The sequence below is a fragment of the Pezoporus flaviventris genome, unplaced genomic scaffold (assembly GCF_033815535.1).
Source record: "Pezoporus flaviventris isolate CSIRO_AGI_PZ_B2104156 unplaced genomic scaffold, CSIRO_AGI_Pfla_v1 ptg000011l, whole genome shotgun sequence".
Taxonomy (NCBI): domain Eukaryota; kingdom Metazoa; phylum Chordata; class Aves; order Psittaciformes; family Psittacidae; genus Pezoporus; species Pezoporus flaviventris.
The window spans coordinates 67,092-83,684 of record NW_026892559.1 but is presented as its reverse complement, the minus strand read 5'-3'; the positions used below and the strand labels follow the sequence as shown (position 1 = coordinate 83,684).

Below are 16,593 nucleotides of genomic sequence, written 5' to 3'. Positions count from 1 at the left end.
AAAGTAGTTTCAAAGAGCAATGTTTGTGTTTTAAGTCTGTGGTGAGATGACAGGATTTAGTGACCCCACTAAACATGAATGAGTTATTTCACACCATCCTTCTACTTATCAGTTAGTTCAGAGACAGTGCCTCCCAAGCATCTGCTAGCTTGGGATACTCCTTGTCTGCCCATCCTGCAATAAATTTTGCAGGAAGGTCACACTGTTTTAAATCTTTGCTAGTTATCAGAATAATTACAGATGTAGCTGGTTGTGTGATTACTGGAGCGTCCAACTGTGCCAAAGGTGAAAAGTACACTGTGAGGAAGACTGCTTACTTCATCTTGAAGACCCCTACTCCCAAGAGGAAGACTGTTTACTTCATCCTCAAGACCCCATCCCACAATCAACGCAGAGCAGTGCACAGACGCCAAGAGGAGGAGACTTATGAAAATAAATTCTTGAAGCTAGTTATAATATCCCCCGCCTATATGTGGGAATTATGAATATGTATGTAACTAATAGTGAAAGTATATAAACCTGTAACAAATGCTAATCATTTGTGCCTCTGGCTACGGTCATGCGCCCAGCGCTGTTGCTTTTGCTTTATTGACTTTGTCCCTCAATAAAACCTTGTTATCTCGTTTAGAGGAGTGAGTTTGTATCTCACAGTGTGATGAGTGCTATGTTCTGCTAAGTTGGAAACTGGGGAGGGAATTTTCCCTGAACTCCAGGGCAGAGGGAGTTACGGAGTTATAGCCACCTGTACTGGGATTCAAGCACACTGAATTGGCTGTCTGAAACCTGTCTGCTTGGCACTAACTGCAAGTGGGTGAGCCTTTGGCCTGCAGCTCAGCCTTAGCATTGCTTAGGCAGTGTGTGTTATGAGGGTTCTGTAGTCATAAGTCCTACAGTTGTGAAAACACAAACCCAAATGAGCTCGCCAGGCACAAAAATACAATGTATAAACCTACATATATAATAGACATAAAGAGTAAGTAAACTTCAGAAGTGCTGGTATGAAACATTTTGAAGTAGTAGTGAAGGAAAAAAAAAATGAAAAAGAATTGTCATTGCTCTGCCTTATTTTCTTGCTTATAGTAATAGCCAGTGTGCAACTTTGCCAGAAATACATAAAATAAACCGAACTATGGTGACTCACAGCATGAAATGACACTCTCCTAGCTCTCTTCATTGCTGCTGTTGTAATTCAGAGACCCTGCAAGTGCCTAGTAAAATATTGAAAATGGTGATGGATTTAGTGTCCGCTGGTATGCGTGGTAAGTACAACTTACCACGTCATGATGCTGGCTCCTGAGCTCATTGTTTTCTATCTGGTCTGAGTGTGGCCTTTTTGATCTGTAGTCCCAGTGCTGGAAGCAGCAGGGCAACCCTGCAGGTAGGTGAGCCTCCTTTGATTTAGGGAAAAGGATGCTAACACACCCAAGAGCTTGGGCTTCAAAAGGACAGCAGAGTCAGCTGCAAAATGAAGCTTATGACTGCATTTCTGAGCAGGCCCCCATCTCTCCTGCTGGTTGGGGAGCCCAGCCGTGTGTGCTGTCAGTGGAAATGCTGACATACCTGAGCATCTGTCATTGGATTTCAAGTGTGCCATTTCCTTTGCTCCCAGAACAATGAGGAAAGTGAGGGGAAGTCTGAACAAATGCTCTGCGTGACAGGGAAAGGAGAGGAAGCCTGAAACAATTAACTGGGCAGCAGTGGAAATGAAACTGCTGCATCCCACTGTGCTCAGGAAAAATTATTTTAAAATAATAAATAAAAAAGAAACACACAGTGCAGATGACCATAAGTTTCAAAAAATTACAGCCATCTGAGTTATGAGCTTGCTATATTTCGTTAATGCTAAAGGTTAAGCCCGGCCAGCATTGACACATGAACCCTTGTAAGGGTCACTGGGATGTCTCAGGAAGTGGAGTCAGGGATGTGACGGGAAGTCACTGCTTGTGATTCTTTGTTGAACTCATTGCCCATATAAAATGGTAGGTGCTGTTTTGGTGGGGAGCAGGGTGCAACAATTCTATTCTGGTGAAATTCCAGTTTGAGTAATTTCCTTTTGTCAGTAGATGCATTTGAATAAAAGTTCCCTTCTGTCCTAAACTGCTTGGCTTTTGACCAAATGTGTTCCTAGCCCTACTGCATATTATAAGCTCAGTTTTCCCTTGGGAGCATCCACAGCAGGTGAATTTTAGTGCAGGTATAATGCAAACTATTTCATAAGGGATGCATAATAAGATGGACAGTGCGTACAGTAGATCACAGTAAACAGTAAATGGTGCTGTCTACCCACTGGGATGCTCAGAGGGAGGTTATTGCTGTATCCTGACTCTTTGACTGTACTTGAGTTCATTTGTCATAGACACCTTTTATTGTGCTTTCAAAACATACTATATGACTTTGTGTTAAATTCATGTTTGCACTTCTGCTTCACCATTGAATCAGGCTTCATAACTGCTAGCCTTGCCTAAACATAAATCACACATGAACCCTTCTCCCTCCGCTGCCTAGGTACCAAAGGAAGTGTTCCACCAGCACATCTAGTACTCTAAAGGGTAAATGACATAACTACTAGCAAAAAAAGCTGCTTATCAAAGACACTTCTCCCAGATGTTGCTTGTGACTCTAAAGGAGTCACAATATTGGAACTAATCTGATACAAATACTGCGGTAGATGCACCGTGTCCCAGCCCAGGTCACTTGTTTTTGATGCTTTTTCAGTACCAGCTGTGGTACTCATCTGACCCAGCAGTATGCTGTTTCAGGGAGCAAAGTATTAAGAAATTGATCTTATCCCTCAAAATGGTAGATTTCTGGCAGCACAGCTCCCAGGGCTACCTCCCCAGGGTATCACATGAGATCGTGCTGACTGCACGGGAGGAGGCAGGATGGCATGCCTGGAGCTGGGTGAGGAGGATCCAAACACCTCCTGCTCTGCCTGCTAGCTGCTAGATCAACTGTAGCTGGGGTGTGAGGGCATAGACACACATTCACAGGACTGTCTGACTTAGAAGGCGTCCAAGAGCACTGTATGGGTTTTGATGCAAAGTCACACATCTCCCCTGTCCTGTGTAGATCTTCCAGCCTGGGGATCCTACTCTCTGCCTAAGCCTCCCTTTGCATTCCTAGCAAACAAATCCAGAGAGGGGAGTGGCTGAGACTTGGCCAAGGGAGTGTTGCATCTTAGGCTCAATTACACTCACACAACAGCACTGCACAACCCAAATCCAGAATTTGAGTGAAGGGTAAGCCTAGGGAAAAACAGAACAGAAGCAGGATTTTTTTTTTTTTTGGTTCTTTGTGGATGAGACTCAAAGCAAAGTATCTGATTTGTCCCAGCCTGCTGAAACAATGGTTGTGATTGCAGTGCAGGACTGTGTTGAGCAGGACAAACCAGCCATAATGGAGCTCAAAGCTATCAAATTCAAATCTTTCTGACAGCCAGATTTTTCTTTTCAGAGATGTTGCTGTTCTATGTCGTTTCCTGTGTGTGGATGTGTGGACAAAGATGCATTTCCAGAAAACTGGAGAGGAGGTAGGAAAGTAATATATTACATAATTTTCTCTGTGATGATGAAACCAGCCATCTCATAAGCATTGTAAAGCTGTTGTACTTTGTACATTGTAAAGTCAACTGATCTGGTGGAGTTAGCTGGTGATATGCTGGAGCACTAAGAAAAATGTTACATCATGTCTGCTTTTGTGTAGGGTGCAGTTCACACTTATGTGCTCACATATATGCACCACGGTGTTTGCATGTCAGACACCAACATCCACAGTGTACATGAATTAATGTGCACACAAAGATATACATTCAGACAAAACCATGTACACTCATACACCAATGCCAGCTGTGTGGCCTGGAGCTGGGGACCTCACTTTTCATTCTTGCCTTCTGAACACGTCCAGCTGCTCGTACCGATTCCTGGCTCCAGTGCTGGAACATGAAACTGAGCAGGGTGAGCCAGAGGGCAGGAATGTGATCATGTGCAGGTGGGCAGAGAGACACTGACGCAAAAGTGCTTCATATTAATTTAATTGAACCAACAGTGTAGTTGTTCATTTTTGGCAGATACGGGCATTACAAGCATCTGAGTCACGCTCTGAGGAGCCAAGGCTTTTGTTCTTATGTGAAAAAACAAATGTTGATGTCACAAAAGGAAGAGACGAAAAGGACAAGGATTCAAACTCTGTGAGACGGATTGTTGCCCTTCTCCAGAGTTTGCTCAGTGTTACAGAATTACAGAGTGAGTTTTTCTAATCATTTTGATACATGCATCTGCAGGGAAGTTTCACTTATCCACTGAGGCTACCTGTGGAGGTGGAATTATCCCTGGGAATTATCCCTGCATTAACTCCTCTACTTGTCTCAAGCTAGTTTCTGGGGTCTCTTCCTTGTACTTCTTCCAGGTGCTGATGTGATCCCCACCATCACACTACTTGAGCACTTTTCAATATTTGTCCCAGAAACATTCTTTTGAGGTAGGGAAGTACTACTATCCCAATTTTTAGACAGAGAACTGAGGCACTGAAGGGGTCAAAAATCATGAAGGACATCTTTAACAGAACAGTCACTTGAAGGAGAGACCCAGCCCTTCCTCCTGCTTCATAAGTGTTCTGCTGCTGAATCATGCTATTCCTCTGCACCCCTCTTGAGTATTAGTACCAATATATATTTTGCTAACATGAAGCCTTCCCTGGGACAAGGGAAGTCTTTCCCTGCTACGAGTATATGTAGCTCTCCATGAGTGCTGCCTCCTCCCTCAGGCAAACCAGTGTGGGTTTCACAGGCTGCTTGACTGCATGGAGAGGGGCACCTCCACCTCTCAGATGTGCTTCCATCACAGCTGTGCTCCAGCTCAGACCAGTAGCACCAACCTACATTTTCCTCCCTGATGCAAGAGATATAACTGCTTTCTTCCACCAGTGCCCTGAGGCAGGCTGTGGTCCCAGGATCACTGACCTGTCCTTCTCCTGTTTTGATTTATAAGATCTGTCATCAGTGTTTGACCGTGTTTCACCTATTTTATAGTTACCAGCCTTCCAGCCATGCTTTTCTTTTCTATAGGGACTTGCTTTCCCTCACAGCCAAAGAACAGGTAACTTGCTCTCACATGCCACAGACTTACTTTGCCTCTAAGAACAGCGGCTTTCCTTTGGAGCAGAGGCCTCCTTTATAAAAGAAAAAAAAATACATCTTTAAATACACTATCAGAACCTTAAAATAATCCTGTGTAAATAAATAGAACACAAACATCACAGTTCTCAGCCTGCAGAGGTTTCTTCAAAATGGATAACAATTTCTGGCCCTGCTATTTCACCTGGGGGTGATGAGCTATCCATACAGTCTGTCATATCTGGAGATGCTTCCTTCAACAGCATTTCCAAATGTACCTTGGTAACTGGACAATACTCTATGAGGAACTGGCAACTGCTGGTTTTTTGAGGGTGCCCTAACCCTTTTACCATTCATAGATTCATAAGTTATTTACAAACCAGGTTCAATCAGCACCATGACTGCAGGGATTTCATCAGCCTCCTGACATGCTACTTTTTGCTGCCTTGGGGAAGCAGAGCTGGGCAGATGGCTGGGGAAGCATGGGTCTGAGGAATGGCCATCTACCGCTGCCTTCAAGCTCTGGGATCTGCTGCTGTGGACACAACAGTCCATCATAACCTCCAACCTGAATCAGGTGGCTACTGTCAGTTGGTGGTGTGTGTGTGGAAGCTTTAGCTTCCTATCAGGAAGGAGTTTGTGTTCAGATATAGATAAGGCACATGAGAGATGTGTGCACCTGTGCAGATTAACACCACCAATATTACAATAGCAACAGGTAGCAGTGCTAATGGTGACAATTAATAATTGTCTCCAAGCCTGGTTTTAATTATAGGGCAAACACTGTTTAAGCTGGATGATCTTGGGATCTCAGCAGTCTTTTTAGCATTCAAGTTGGGTCTCCTCATGCATGGGGAAAGCTCTGTCCTGGACTCAAGAAGTTCACAGACTTCATCCATTGCTCTGGTGCAGGTCTCGAGGTTGGCAGCCAGCTTCTGGATTTTGGCCTTAAGCACCGCCTGGCTCACTTTAGTGACCTCCTTTGTGTACTCTGGCACGAGGAAGCTGTGGGAGCCACAGAAGACCATGAAGCAGACGGAGTTGTACAGCGAGATGGAGGCTCTCTTCTCTGACTGGCGCAGTGTGGGGTCCCCTGGGCCCTGCCCTCGGCGGAGGAACTCCAGGCAGCCAAGGATTTCCCTCATCTGTTTCCGACAAGTCATAGCGATTTCCTGCACCTTCCTCACCTCCCTGGAATTGCAAAGCACTAAGGAGAGATCGGAGGTGATGCTGACAGCCCCCCCAGCTGTGGCCAGACCCAGACCCACAGCTGACACCAGGAGAGAGGCTCCCAGTGTTGCCGGGCTGAGGGACAGCCCCACGATGGCTGTGACAGCTCCTGCAGCGGTCAGGGTGCTCCCACTGACATTGGCAATCAGGGACCTTTGTCGGAGCTTGCTGAGTTTACGAGCCGCCTTGTGAAGGTGAGCAATTTGGCCACGCAGCCTCCGTCTCTGATCCAGCAGTGCGATGTGGAAGTCATGCGTGGGGTCTAGTGTTTGAGGGAAGGCAGCACCATTTCTCTGCATGGCGCCTGTTCAGAAAAATAAAAAGGCTGGATTGAGGTTGAGACATGCTCAGTGTGGACCACCATTTCAGGGATGGCATTCAGCCAGTTTTAACTTCGCTTCAACCAGCTACATGAAAGGTTTGCTGTCTACACACACGTACGCACCCACATACATGTGCACATACACACATGTTCATTTAATTATCATATTCCACTGTTTTTCGTGTTCCCTGAGAAGACTAAAGTGTCTTAAAAGCTTGAGTCAGGGATGCTGTTGTTATTACCTCTGAGAAGACACTTCCAACCCTGGGGACATAAATTCCTTTGAGATTAAGTGAGTCAGTGCCCAGAATAGTAATGCTGCCAGAACTAATGTGTTGTTCCCATGATAGTATTCACAGGATCTACAGTGTTCAAGGGCATCTTTCACAAGAAAGGCCAGGCTCTGAGGAGGTGAAAGCCACCCATCCCAGGTTGCTATTTAGGGGTCATTTCCCATTAAAGGAGGATAGAGGGAAGCTGCTAAGGGGAGTCAAGGTCTGGCTTTTCCATCTAGGAGGTGAGAAGCTCATTGATGTCTCACATGGGTATTGTGAACATCCTTCCTTTCTTTTTAAGCCTAAGCAACTCTAGGTCTTGCAGCATTTTTTTTTCCTATTGTAACTTGGTATCAGGGTCTGGAAAAAGATGGGAACCATTGTTCTGTGGTGCTTGGTACGACCAGTGGTGGTGGATCCCTAGTGACAGTGGCAGGGAGACTAATGGACCTTGTTTAAAAGATTCATGAAGGTCACATCAGAAAAGTGAGCCCACTTTCCATAATCATTCCCTTGGGAATGGGGGAAAGGGTAAATACAGGGGCCTGCAAACAGAAATGACTTGAAAAATATTGCAACGTTCCCTGGCAAGATAGCAGGAGAGTGTCTTCCCTTTTAGAGGATGAATCTTCATGGTTTCAGTATTAGGCTATCTCTGCCCTTTGTCACAAGGGTAGAAAAAAATGTTCCAATAAGCATTTGCAGGTTGGAAATGTGCTTTTCAAAGGAAGCCAGCATCCCTAACCCTACTTATGTATAGGGCAACTGAGGCAAGGGAGGCAACAGGAGTGTAGCACCACTAGTTGTCTGGTGGGAGCAGAGATTTGCGCTTCACAGCATTACACTGTGCATAAGGTTGTGCTGCCTCTGCACCTAGCCAGGTCTAGCTAAAAGGTTGTTTGCAGTTTGTAATGCCCTCATAGCTAAAAGACGTCTCTGTAGCAGAAAGATCCTGTCCCAGAGCTAACTAAGCAAAACTATTCAGTGCTGCAGTCACTTTTTCACTTCTAAATCTTCTGTACTATGTGAACTGGAGGTGCCTGGCCCCTCACAAGTGCATACTATATAGTTAACATCCTGGGGGCTTCATTCTGCTGAATCCCTGTTTCAGAAGGAGAAAACCTCCTAAAGTCTTTCCATCCTGAAGTGTGTAATTCTCACTGCAGTTTTATTTCCCTTTTACTTGAATGGATGTCCTAATCCATCTCACACAGAATCCTTTAGGACCTCCCCCTATGTCCTTCTGAACAATGACCACAGGCTCTCTTGTTATCATTGGACCATTAGAGCCACTTGGTCCAGTGTGCTTTTCTTAGCTTGAGGCAGTGTCCTCTTATTTTTTACACTATAGTCAGAGATGAAGCTAAAAGAACAGAGATTAACACTTAAATTAAATAGATATTGGCACTGAAATGAAAAATGAGCATATTATCAATAACTTAAAACCAGATCAACATGATGATCATTAAATATATTGATTCCTGTGGCCTCTTAACAATTTGCTCTTCATATTTTCTCGCTGAGAACAGTCTCAGGTAATAACAGCAGAAATCTCACTGCAGTTAATTGGAGAGTTATTCAATATATAATATAAACCACACAGTGATGCATGTCTTTTGAATACACTGATTATATACCAGCATAAAGGAAAATAAAGACAAATCCTGCTCCTAGAGAAAAATCTCCCCAACAAAAAAGGTATTAATTAGTCCAAAAACTGAAAACGCTTTTCTAATACAGTGCTCAGAGTCTCCAAAAAATACTAGTTCAAACTTACCTTTAGTTTCCAGCTGACCTCCCCACAGACAAATTTTGATCTGTTTCTGGAGGAGACCAATTTATAGCTCCTGTGGACCAATTGCAGCGATGGGAATGCTTTGCCTCATACTGGGAGTTTGCCATTTCCTGCACTCCCTTGTGCAGAAGGATGTGACACACTGGAAAGTGACCTGTGGGACAGCTAGCACACATCACGTTCAGGAAACGATCCGGGCGAATGAACATTGTGTGTTCGCTTTTCCTGAAGTATAGAGGGAAAAAAAAATGTCAAAAATCTCAGCCTGTTCCTGGTGCTGAGCTAGTGCAGTCATTCCCCCCTGGGGAACAGTTGCGTTTCCTTTCCCTGAAATAGCAACTGACTTTCCTCAGTGCTGGAGCTGCTAATTGCATGATGACTGAAGTCCCCCCCACTCCCCTTCCACACGTCTAGACCCAGTGGACCATCAGCCAGCCAGCTTATTTCATTCAAGGCCAGTGTACTTTCAAAATCCCAGCTCTCTGGGACAATCGTGTGTGTGACTGGCTGGAGTAGAGCAGAGCTGTGTGAAAGCTGGAGCTGTTCTCCACTCCATAAAAGGGAAGCAGCTCCACAGCAAGACAATTGCTCTGAATTCCTATTCCTTGTCCTGAGTAGTTAAAACCATGCAGTATCCTGCAAAAGGAGGGATTTCCCTATGGATTTGCTCTGTTTCTTAACCATAGACACCATAATGGTTGAGAAAAAAAGGCATTTGGAAAAAAAATAGGTTGTTTTCCTGAGGTGCCTGCCCAGCAAAGATCACAATGAAAAGGTCATTGGGGTCCCCTCTTTTGCTGCCTTCTTTTGCCTAGAAGTTGTGCCCACATACAGATGCGGCCAGAGGGAGGAAGTGATAAAGGTGCTAGGGAGGAACAGCCTAAGTGTCATTCCCGGCACTGCCTTTCATACTGAGACAGAACCAGCTTTAATCAAAGACAGGTTCTTTGGATGAGTTCAGGAAAAAAGGAATTTTTGGTGGCACTAAATGGTACAGGCTAAAGTGGCATGTGTCCTTATTGACACAGGGCCTGTGGTGGCAGGGACATCTGTTTTCAGCAGTTGTGTTGAAGTTGTGGCATCTACTTTCTTGCTTGGTGGGCTTTTACTCTTCAGGGCTGTTTGGTGACATGGAATCTCTGATTGTGCCCCTTGTGTCCCCCTGGCCTAGCTGAAGCTACCTGGCTATCACTGAGTGGTAAGGCTTCACTGTTGAATGTGTGTAATATGTAGCCACGCAATTGCTGGGGCTGACCTTAGGAAAGCTCAAAGATCAAGAGGCAGCATTCAGGGGGAGGAGGCTGTGATTATTCATTTGAATGGGAGTTTGGTTTTAGATCATCTTAAAATGACTGTGGAACAGTATGTGAAGTGTTTTGTCAGGGTGGACCTGCATGAGCTGGGACATGAATGAATATATAAATAATGTTGAAGAGCTACTTCAACGTGTCACAGACCTGAAAAAAAGAAAACATTGTTTTGAAGATGCTTAAATAAGCTGTCTAGTCTGTCACACTTTGTACACATTGCATTTTAACAGGAAGGTGAGTTTTGACATTGAAGGAAACTGTGCTTTAGCCCTTCCCTTTGTTTTAGCAAACACACTTGAATTGGAGCCCATGTGCCTTGGCAGAGGTTTACATTTGATAGACACAAGAGTTCTTTTGCACGTTCCCAAACATAATAGGCTTCTTCCTTATGCAACTGCAATCATGAGGACATGATTTGTGTGCAGAAGAGAAAATCTGCTTTTTTATTCCCTCACAGAGTTTCCTTCACACTGAAAGACCTGCACGTCACATAAGACGAGATGCTGGTCTCAGCCTAGGATGGTTTCTTATGGAATCATCCCTGGGCTCCTTCACCATCTAAAGAGAATGCTTCTCCATAATCCACCCCAATAATGGGGTGCAGACCCAGAAAGTAAGGACTCTCCCTAAGAACTACAGATGTCAACTTGACTTTAAAAATGAAATGTGATTAGAATAAGGAACAGTATTTCCTAGCGAGTTTCCTTACAGCAGTATGGTGTTACCTGTTTTATCCCTACTAACACTCTCACAAGCACCTCTTTGGGGAGAATGCTGGTCTTCTCTCCCAGCAATAATTACAGAGACCCTCTCCAGCAAAAGTGAACAAGTAGGAATGGGAGCAGGATGGGAGAGGAGCTTATTTTCTGAGTGCCTGCCAAGGACTGAAAGGCTTTCAGTGCCATCAGTGCACCCTCCCAGATGTGAGCACATCTGCCAAGTCACCAAGCAGGACCCAGGAGCCTGCCTGGAGTGAATCTTGGCTACTGGGGATCTCAAGACCTGTGGGGTAGGTCTGACCTTCACTAGGTAATCCTGCAACCTAGTGGAGGCCTCACCATCTTGCCTGATGCAGGTTTTCACCCAGCCCCTCTGCTGCTGCAGCCTCTTAATTCTTGGCCTGTCCAGCACTTGTGCTTGGGGGTGGAAGGGGCACAGCAGGTGTTTCACAACTACCTTGACCAAAAATGGTCCCTCTGCTCCACCCTTTCCCATCTAGCCACACCCTCTTGAGAGGGGCAGAAGCCAGACTCATGCAAATTCTGCCCTGGAGGCATTTTATAGGAGCAGATGACCAGCAAGGGGAAGGAAGGATGTTTTATTGCCTCAGCTCTCTTCCTTCCAGTGAATTTTAGCAGAAAGGACTGGTCTTTCTGCTGTTGTTCTCTCCAGCAGAAAGGATATTGTCCTGGGCTCAGCAGTAGCAGTCATTTTTCCCCTTCTTGGTAGCTGGTGCAGTGCAGTGTTTTGATTTTCGGCCTGGGAACAGAGCTGATAGTGATGTTTTGGTTTGGCCAAGGACTTTGTGGGCCTCATGCTCTGCCAGGGAGGAGGGGAAGCCGGGAGGAAGCAGAGACAGGACACCTGACCCAAACTGACCAAAGAGGTATTCCATACCACAGCACGTCATGCCCAGGATGTAACTGGGAGTTAGCCAGAAGGGCTGGGAGACTGCAGGGTTGGAGGAGGTATCGGTCGGTGCTTGGTCGGGCTGAGGGAGGCAAGTTATCTGTCGGCTGGTGCTGAGGTGTTGTATTCTCTTCCCTTGTTATTTCCTTTATCATTGTTATTATTGGTGGTAGCAATAGTGATTTGTGTTATACCTTAGTTACTAAACTGTTCTTATCTCAACCCGTGGGAGTTGCATTCTTTTCGATTCTCCCCTCTGTCCCTCCGGGAGCAGGGGGAGGGCAAGAAAGGGGGGGAAGTGAGCGAACGAATTACCTGACTGGGTTTAAACCACGACAGTTCTTTTTGGCGCCCAACGTGGGGCACAAAGGGTTGAGATAACGACAGATCTGACTGGATTAATAGTCACTCGTCACAATGCTGATTTATTGGCTCTCAGAGTTGTTCTTGTTGATCTCACAGCTTCAGAATGTTGTAACTTACTTAGAGCCGGTATTTGCTGTGTTAGTGTTTATCAAGTGTGGGGCCTGGGCTAAGGTTCTTGTCTCACTGTGCTTTATGGCAATGGCTTGTAATACGGGCGGGCTCCAGCAGCAGGGCGGGACGGACGTGGCCGTGGACTTGTACCTGGCCGTCCGGCTGCTCTTCACCGTCCTGGCCCTCACCCTACTCTCCATCTTCGTGAGGCTGCGGGGAGCCGAGGGGGAGCGGCCCCGGGAGCCGGCGGCTGCCGAAGCGGCCCGGGAGAGCGGCCCCGGGGACCAAGCGGCGGCGGGAGCGGGGCCGGAGGCCGCGAGGGGACGGCTGCCGGTGGAGGAGGTCGGGGCGGTCGAGGAGAGGAAGGAGGCGGCTGCCGAGCAGCGGGAGAAGGCGGCGGAGGAGCCGAGCCCCGCGGCCGAGCCGAGCCCCGCGACGGCCGAGAGCATTCCCCGGAAGCCGCCTGCCGAGCCCCAGGAGGATGCAGGAGACCACGCAGCATTTCCCAGCAAGGCAGAGGGGGAAGAGCTGGACTCAGGAAAAGAGAAGCTGGTGGTGGGAGAGCCGGCAAGCACAGCAGCTACACCAGCCCCAGTGACAAGTACAGCAGCATCGTTTGAGAGTTCTGAAGGTTTTGAATGGCCTTTGGGTATCCTTGGGACCTGCCTGCTGATTGTGATGGGGATCAGCATGTTGGCACACACACAGACTGTGTTCTACCCACAACCATTTTGTCTGATCTCAAAAGTTAAGCAGAGTCAGGTTTGGGTCTTGTCTGGGGTTAGACGACAATGCTGGGGGACCAAGAGGTTCTCCCCAAGGCTGAACAGTCATGAGTGGCAGGGTGTGTGTGACAGTATGGGCAAGTATCTAGTCCACTGGGCCCCTCCAGTGCTTTGGAAGCATCGGAGATGGAAGGCAGCTGTATGGAGTCCCCGGCAACAAGCTGCAGAAACTGCTGAAGGGGACAGTGAATTATTTTAAGCCTGGTGGGCCCACGGCACTTCAGGCCATCAGAGCAGAGATGCAACACAGAGATGGACTCATGATCGAGGGGTGGACTTAGCAATGGACACTATTGCCCAGGTTATTCACAAGTGTGAACACTGCACACAGTCTCTCCTGCTCTGGAAGACTGTTACAAGAGATGGAGCCTGACATCATGGACCAGATGGACACAGCAGCTTTATAGGGACTGGTCCGTGCACCGAGATAAGAGTGATGGTATATTGAAAATGTGGGATCTGAGCATGACGTGAATGGTATGGAATAAGGGGTGGATAATGTCCTGGGTTCAGCAGTAGCAGTCATTTTTCCCCTTCTTGGTAGCTGGTGCAGTGCAGTGTTTTGATTTTCGGCCTGGGAACAGAGCTGATAGTGATGTTTTGGTTTGGCCAAGGACTTTGTGGGCCTCATGCTCTGCCAGGGAGGAGGGGAAGCCGGGAGGAAGCAGAGACAGGACACCTGACCCAAACTGACCAAAGAGGTATTCCATACCACAGCACGTCATGCCCAGGAGGTAACTGGGAGTTAGCCGGAAGGGCTGTGAGACTGCAGGGTTGGAGGAGGTATCGGTCGGTGCTTGGTCGGGCTGAGGGGGGCAAGTTATCTGTCGGCTGGTGCTGAGGTGTTGTATTCTCTTCCCTTGTTATTTCCTTTATCATTGTTATTATTGGTGGTAGCAGTAGTGATTTGTGTTATACCTTAGTTACTAAACTGTTCTTATCTCAACCCGTGGGAGTTGCATTCTTTTTGATTCTCCCCTCTGTCCCTCCGGGAGCAGGGGGAGGGCAAGAAAGGGGGGGAAGTGAGCGAACGAATTACCTGACTGGGTTTAAACCACGACAGATATATAGCAGAAATGTTTATTGTGAAGCTGTTTGGAGCTAGTGCAATGTAACATTTGAATGTAAATGTGTAACATTTGGAGCTGAGTGTAAAAGGTACACTATGACCAAATAAATTAGTACATTTGAGTAAATTTCCATTCAAATATCATCTTTTTAATGGACTTTCCATCACTCTTGGTACTTTCAAGCTTAACTGCTGGATTCTGGGGTCACTTGAACCAATGACAAGTTTTAACTCTTCACAGCCAGATATTCATTCAGATTCAGTGAGAACTTTAGTGGGCCAAAACTAAAACAAATAAAGCAAGTTAGATCAAAAAGGGCTGCATCGGCTTTTAGTAAACTTACCAGTAGATCCAAACTAAAGTTTTGAAAGCATTTCAGAATGAGATAGGACTCAGGTCAGTGGTGTGTGTGTGATTTTATCTAGGTTTGGAGAAAGCTACAAAGAGTAGGGCAAGGTGTAAGAAACTGGACAGCCTGTGGGATAGAAACACCTCTTGTTAGTTCCAGTTTGGTAGGATATAAGCCAAGTACATTGACTGTGCCTGTTCCTGCTTTGTAAGCAAGCTTTCATATAACAAAGCTACCATCCTAAATTGCCTTGTCAAAACCCTGCCGGCATTGTCTACAGAGATCAAATATTTATTTGGACATGGAGATTGAATTTCTGCAATGGACTTAAACAGACCAGCTTATACTGTCATTGTCACCTTTAATTTATGTGTTTCAGTGCAGGCTGTATGCCATAAGGCACTCTTTCTGACACACAAAATCCCAAATCTCCACTTAGCCTGAATGCCTCCAGCCTTGCCTATGGAACAGATGATGTGACTGAGTGTAGCCATATGCAGGTTCTGCTGATACCAGTGCTGCTGGAGGATTTTTGTCTGTTCAGTATCTCAACAATGGCAGCAGTGCCAAAACAAGCAAGTCTGCTCCCTATACCCTCAAGCACTGTAGAGAACAGAGAATTATTGCCCTATTTCCAGAACTGCAAAGAAACCTAATAGCTTGGTGAAAAGTAGAAATTAGATAGCCTGGTTTCTTGTGGCTTTTTTTTCCTGTGGACTTCTTGATGACTGAGCTCACCTTGCAATATTTCTCTCAAAGAAAACAAGAGTCTGGATTCTTCTCACCTACATAACTACTTATTTTCATGAAACTAGCAAGAAGTCAGTGTCTTTGAAACCTAGACTGCTTTATAAAATTCTGTCTGAGATTGTCTAGGAAGCTAAAAAAGCTACTGGTTGACAAACCTGCCAACAGTCCTGCTCCCGTAACCTTCATTTCTGTAGGGAGCTAGGCTAGAACAGTCCCTGTGTCTTGCAACCAAAACACAAGGCACAGATGTCCATGGTTTCTTATTGCCCTTTGCCAGTGTGAGTCTTGCAGTGTTTAGCTAATCTTTAGTTTTATATACTGCTCTATGGCCTGCCAGGATGATGTCCATGTCATCCAGTGCAGGAGGAGGAGCTGCTGGTGCAGGAGCTTTTGATGGCCTTTCTGTTCTGCACACTGGTGAGTCTGGGCAGTGCCCCCAGAACTGCAGTCTGAATGGGAAGGAAAAGCAGCTTAGCTGGGAAGCATGGCACTAATAATATGTCTTTACCAAAAAAAAAACCCAACTGATGGGCTGGAAAAACTCAGGTGTAAATCCCTAAAGCTAGTTTTGGAAACCTTGCAAGAACAGATTACTGAATAGATGTAACATTCATTAGCTAGGAAATTAGAATGTCTGCGTTTCTATCAGGCAGCACAGGACAGAGCTTTTACCTGGCTCCCCTATTTGTCCCCTTGCCAGGGGGACAGGTTGATTTCTGGGTTAATGATATCTAAGAGAGACACTCTCGACATCTCTTACACCTCAATTTTTGTTTTCAATTGCTCTGATATGGCTGCTGGTGAGGTAAAAATTCTTGGCTCTGACGGTACCTAGAAAAGCTCTAAACTTGGAGGCTTGAGAGCACCAAGCAACAATTCACTAATCAATCACACTGGAGAGAAGGGCTAAGAAAAAATACTTTCGTCAGGAAAATGGGATTTAGTATCATCCCGTATTTACATAATGAAGACTTCCTCATTCCATCTCTGTATTTGTCACTGGCCAAGGCCAGAAAACTGTGGTGACTGGGCTCACCCCACATATCTATGTGCTTCCTTACCAGCTACCAGGGCAGTGGCTGGGCCACGTGATTTCAAACAGGCTAAAAGAGCATCACATTGAACCAAGAATTTAAAAGAATAAAACAAAAAATAACTCGTGTGATGATATGAGGTCTCAGTGCATTGATATTGTCTGACATAAATTTTGTAAAGAAAACTTTTTTTTACTATTTTTATGAACACTAGTATTTATTTTTATATATGAAAGAAAAAGAGTATGGTTTTAGAATCTGTGATTTTATTTAATCTTAATTCTTCTTTTGCTTCTTCAGATTAACCAACTGTTCTATTGAACATCATTTGCAGCTAGCCAAGAGAGATATTTAGTATTCATAACAATACACAGGCATTTAATTAAAAATTAACTTAACTTAGATAAGAGAACTTGTAATCAAGTTTAGGTATTGGAGATATTTGGTTAGATTGAGT

General features: G+C 45.6%; 1 protein-coding gene across 1 annotated transcript; it reads right to left on the bottom strand.

Moving 5' to 3' along the window:
* Nucleotides 1-4,013: 4,013 nt before the first annotated feature.
* On the bottom strand, nucleotides 4,014-8,887 carry APOLD1 (apolipoprotein L domain containing 1). The gene is made up of 2 exons (XM_061450607.1): nucleotides 8,715-8,887; nucleotides 4,014-6,644 (listed from the first exon to the last, which is right to left on the bottom strand). Exon 2 carries the CDS (start codon nucleotides 6,637-6,639, stop codon nucleotides 5,851-5,853), a length of 789 nt encoding a protein of 262 aa, XP_061306591.1. The 5' UTR covers nucleotides 6,640-6,644; nucleotides 8,715-8,887; the 3' UTR covers nucleotides 4,014-5,850.
* Nucleotides 8,888-16,593: the final 7,706 nt, after the last annotated feature.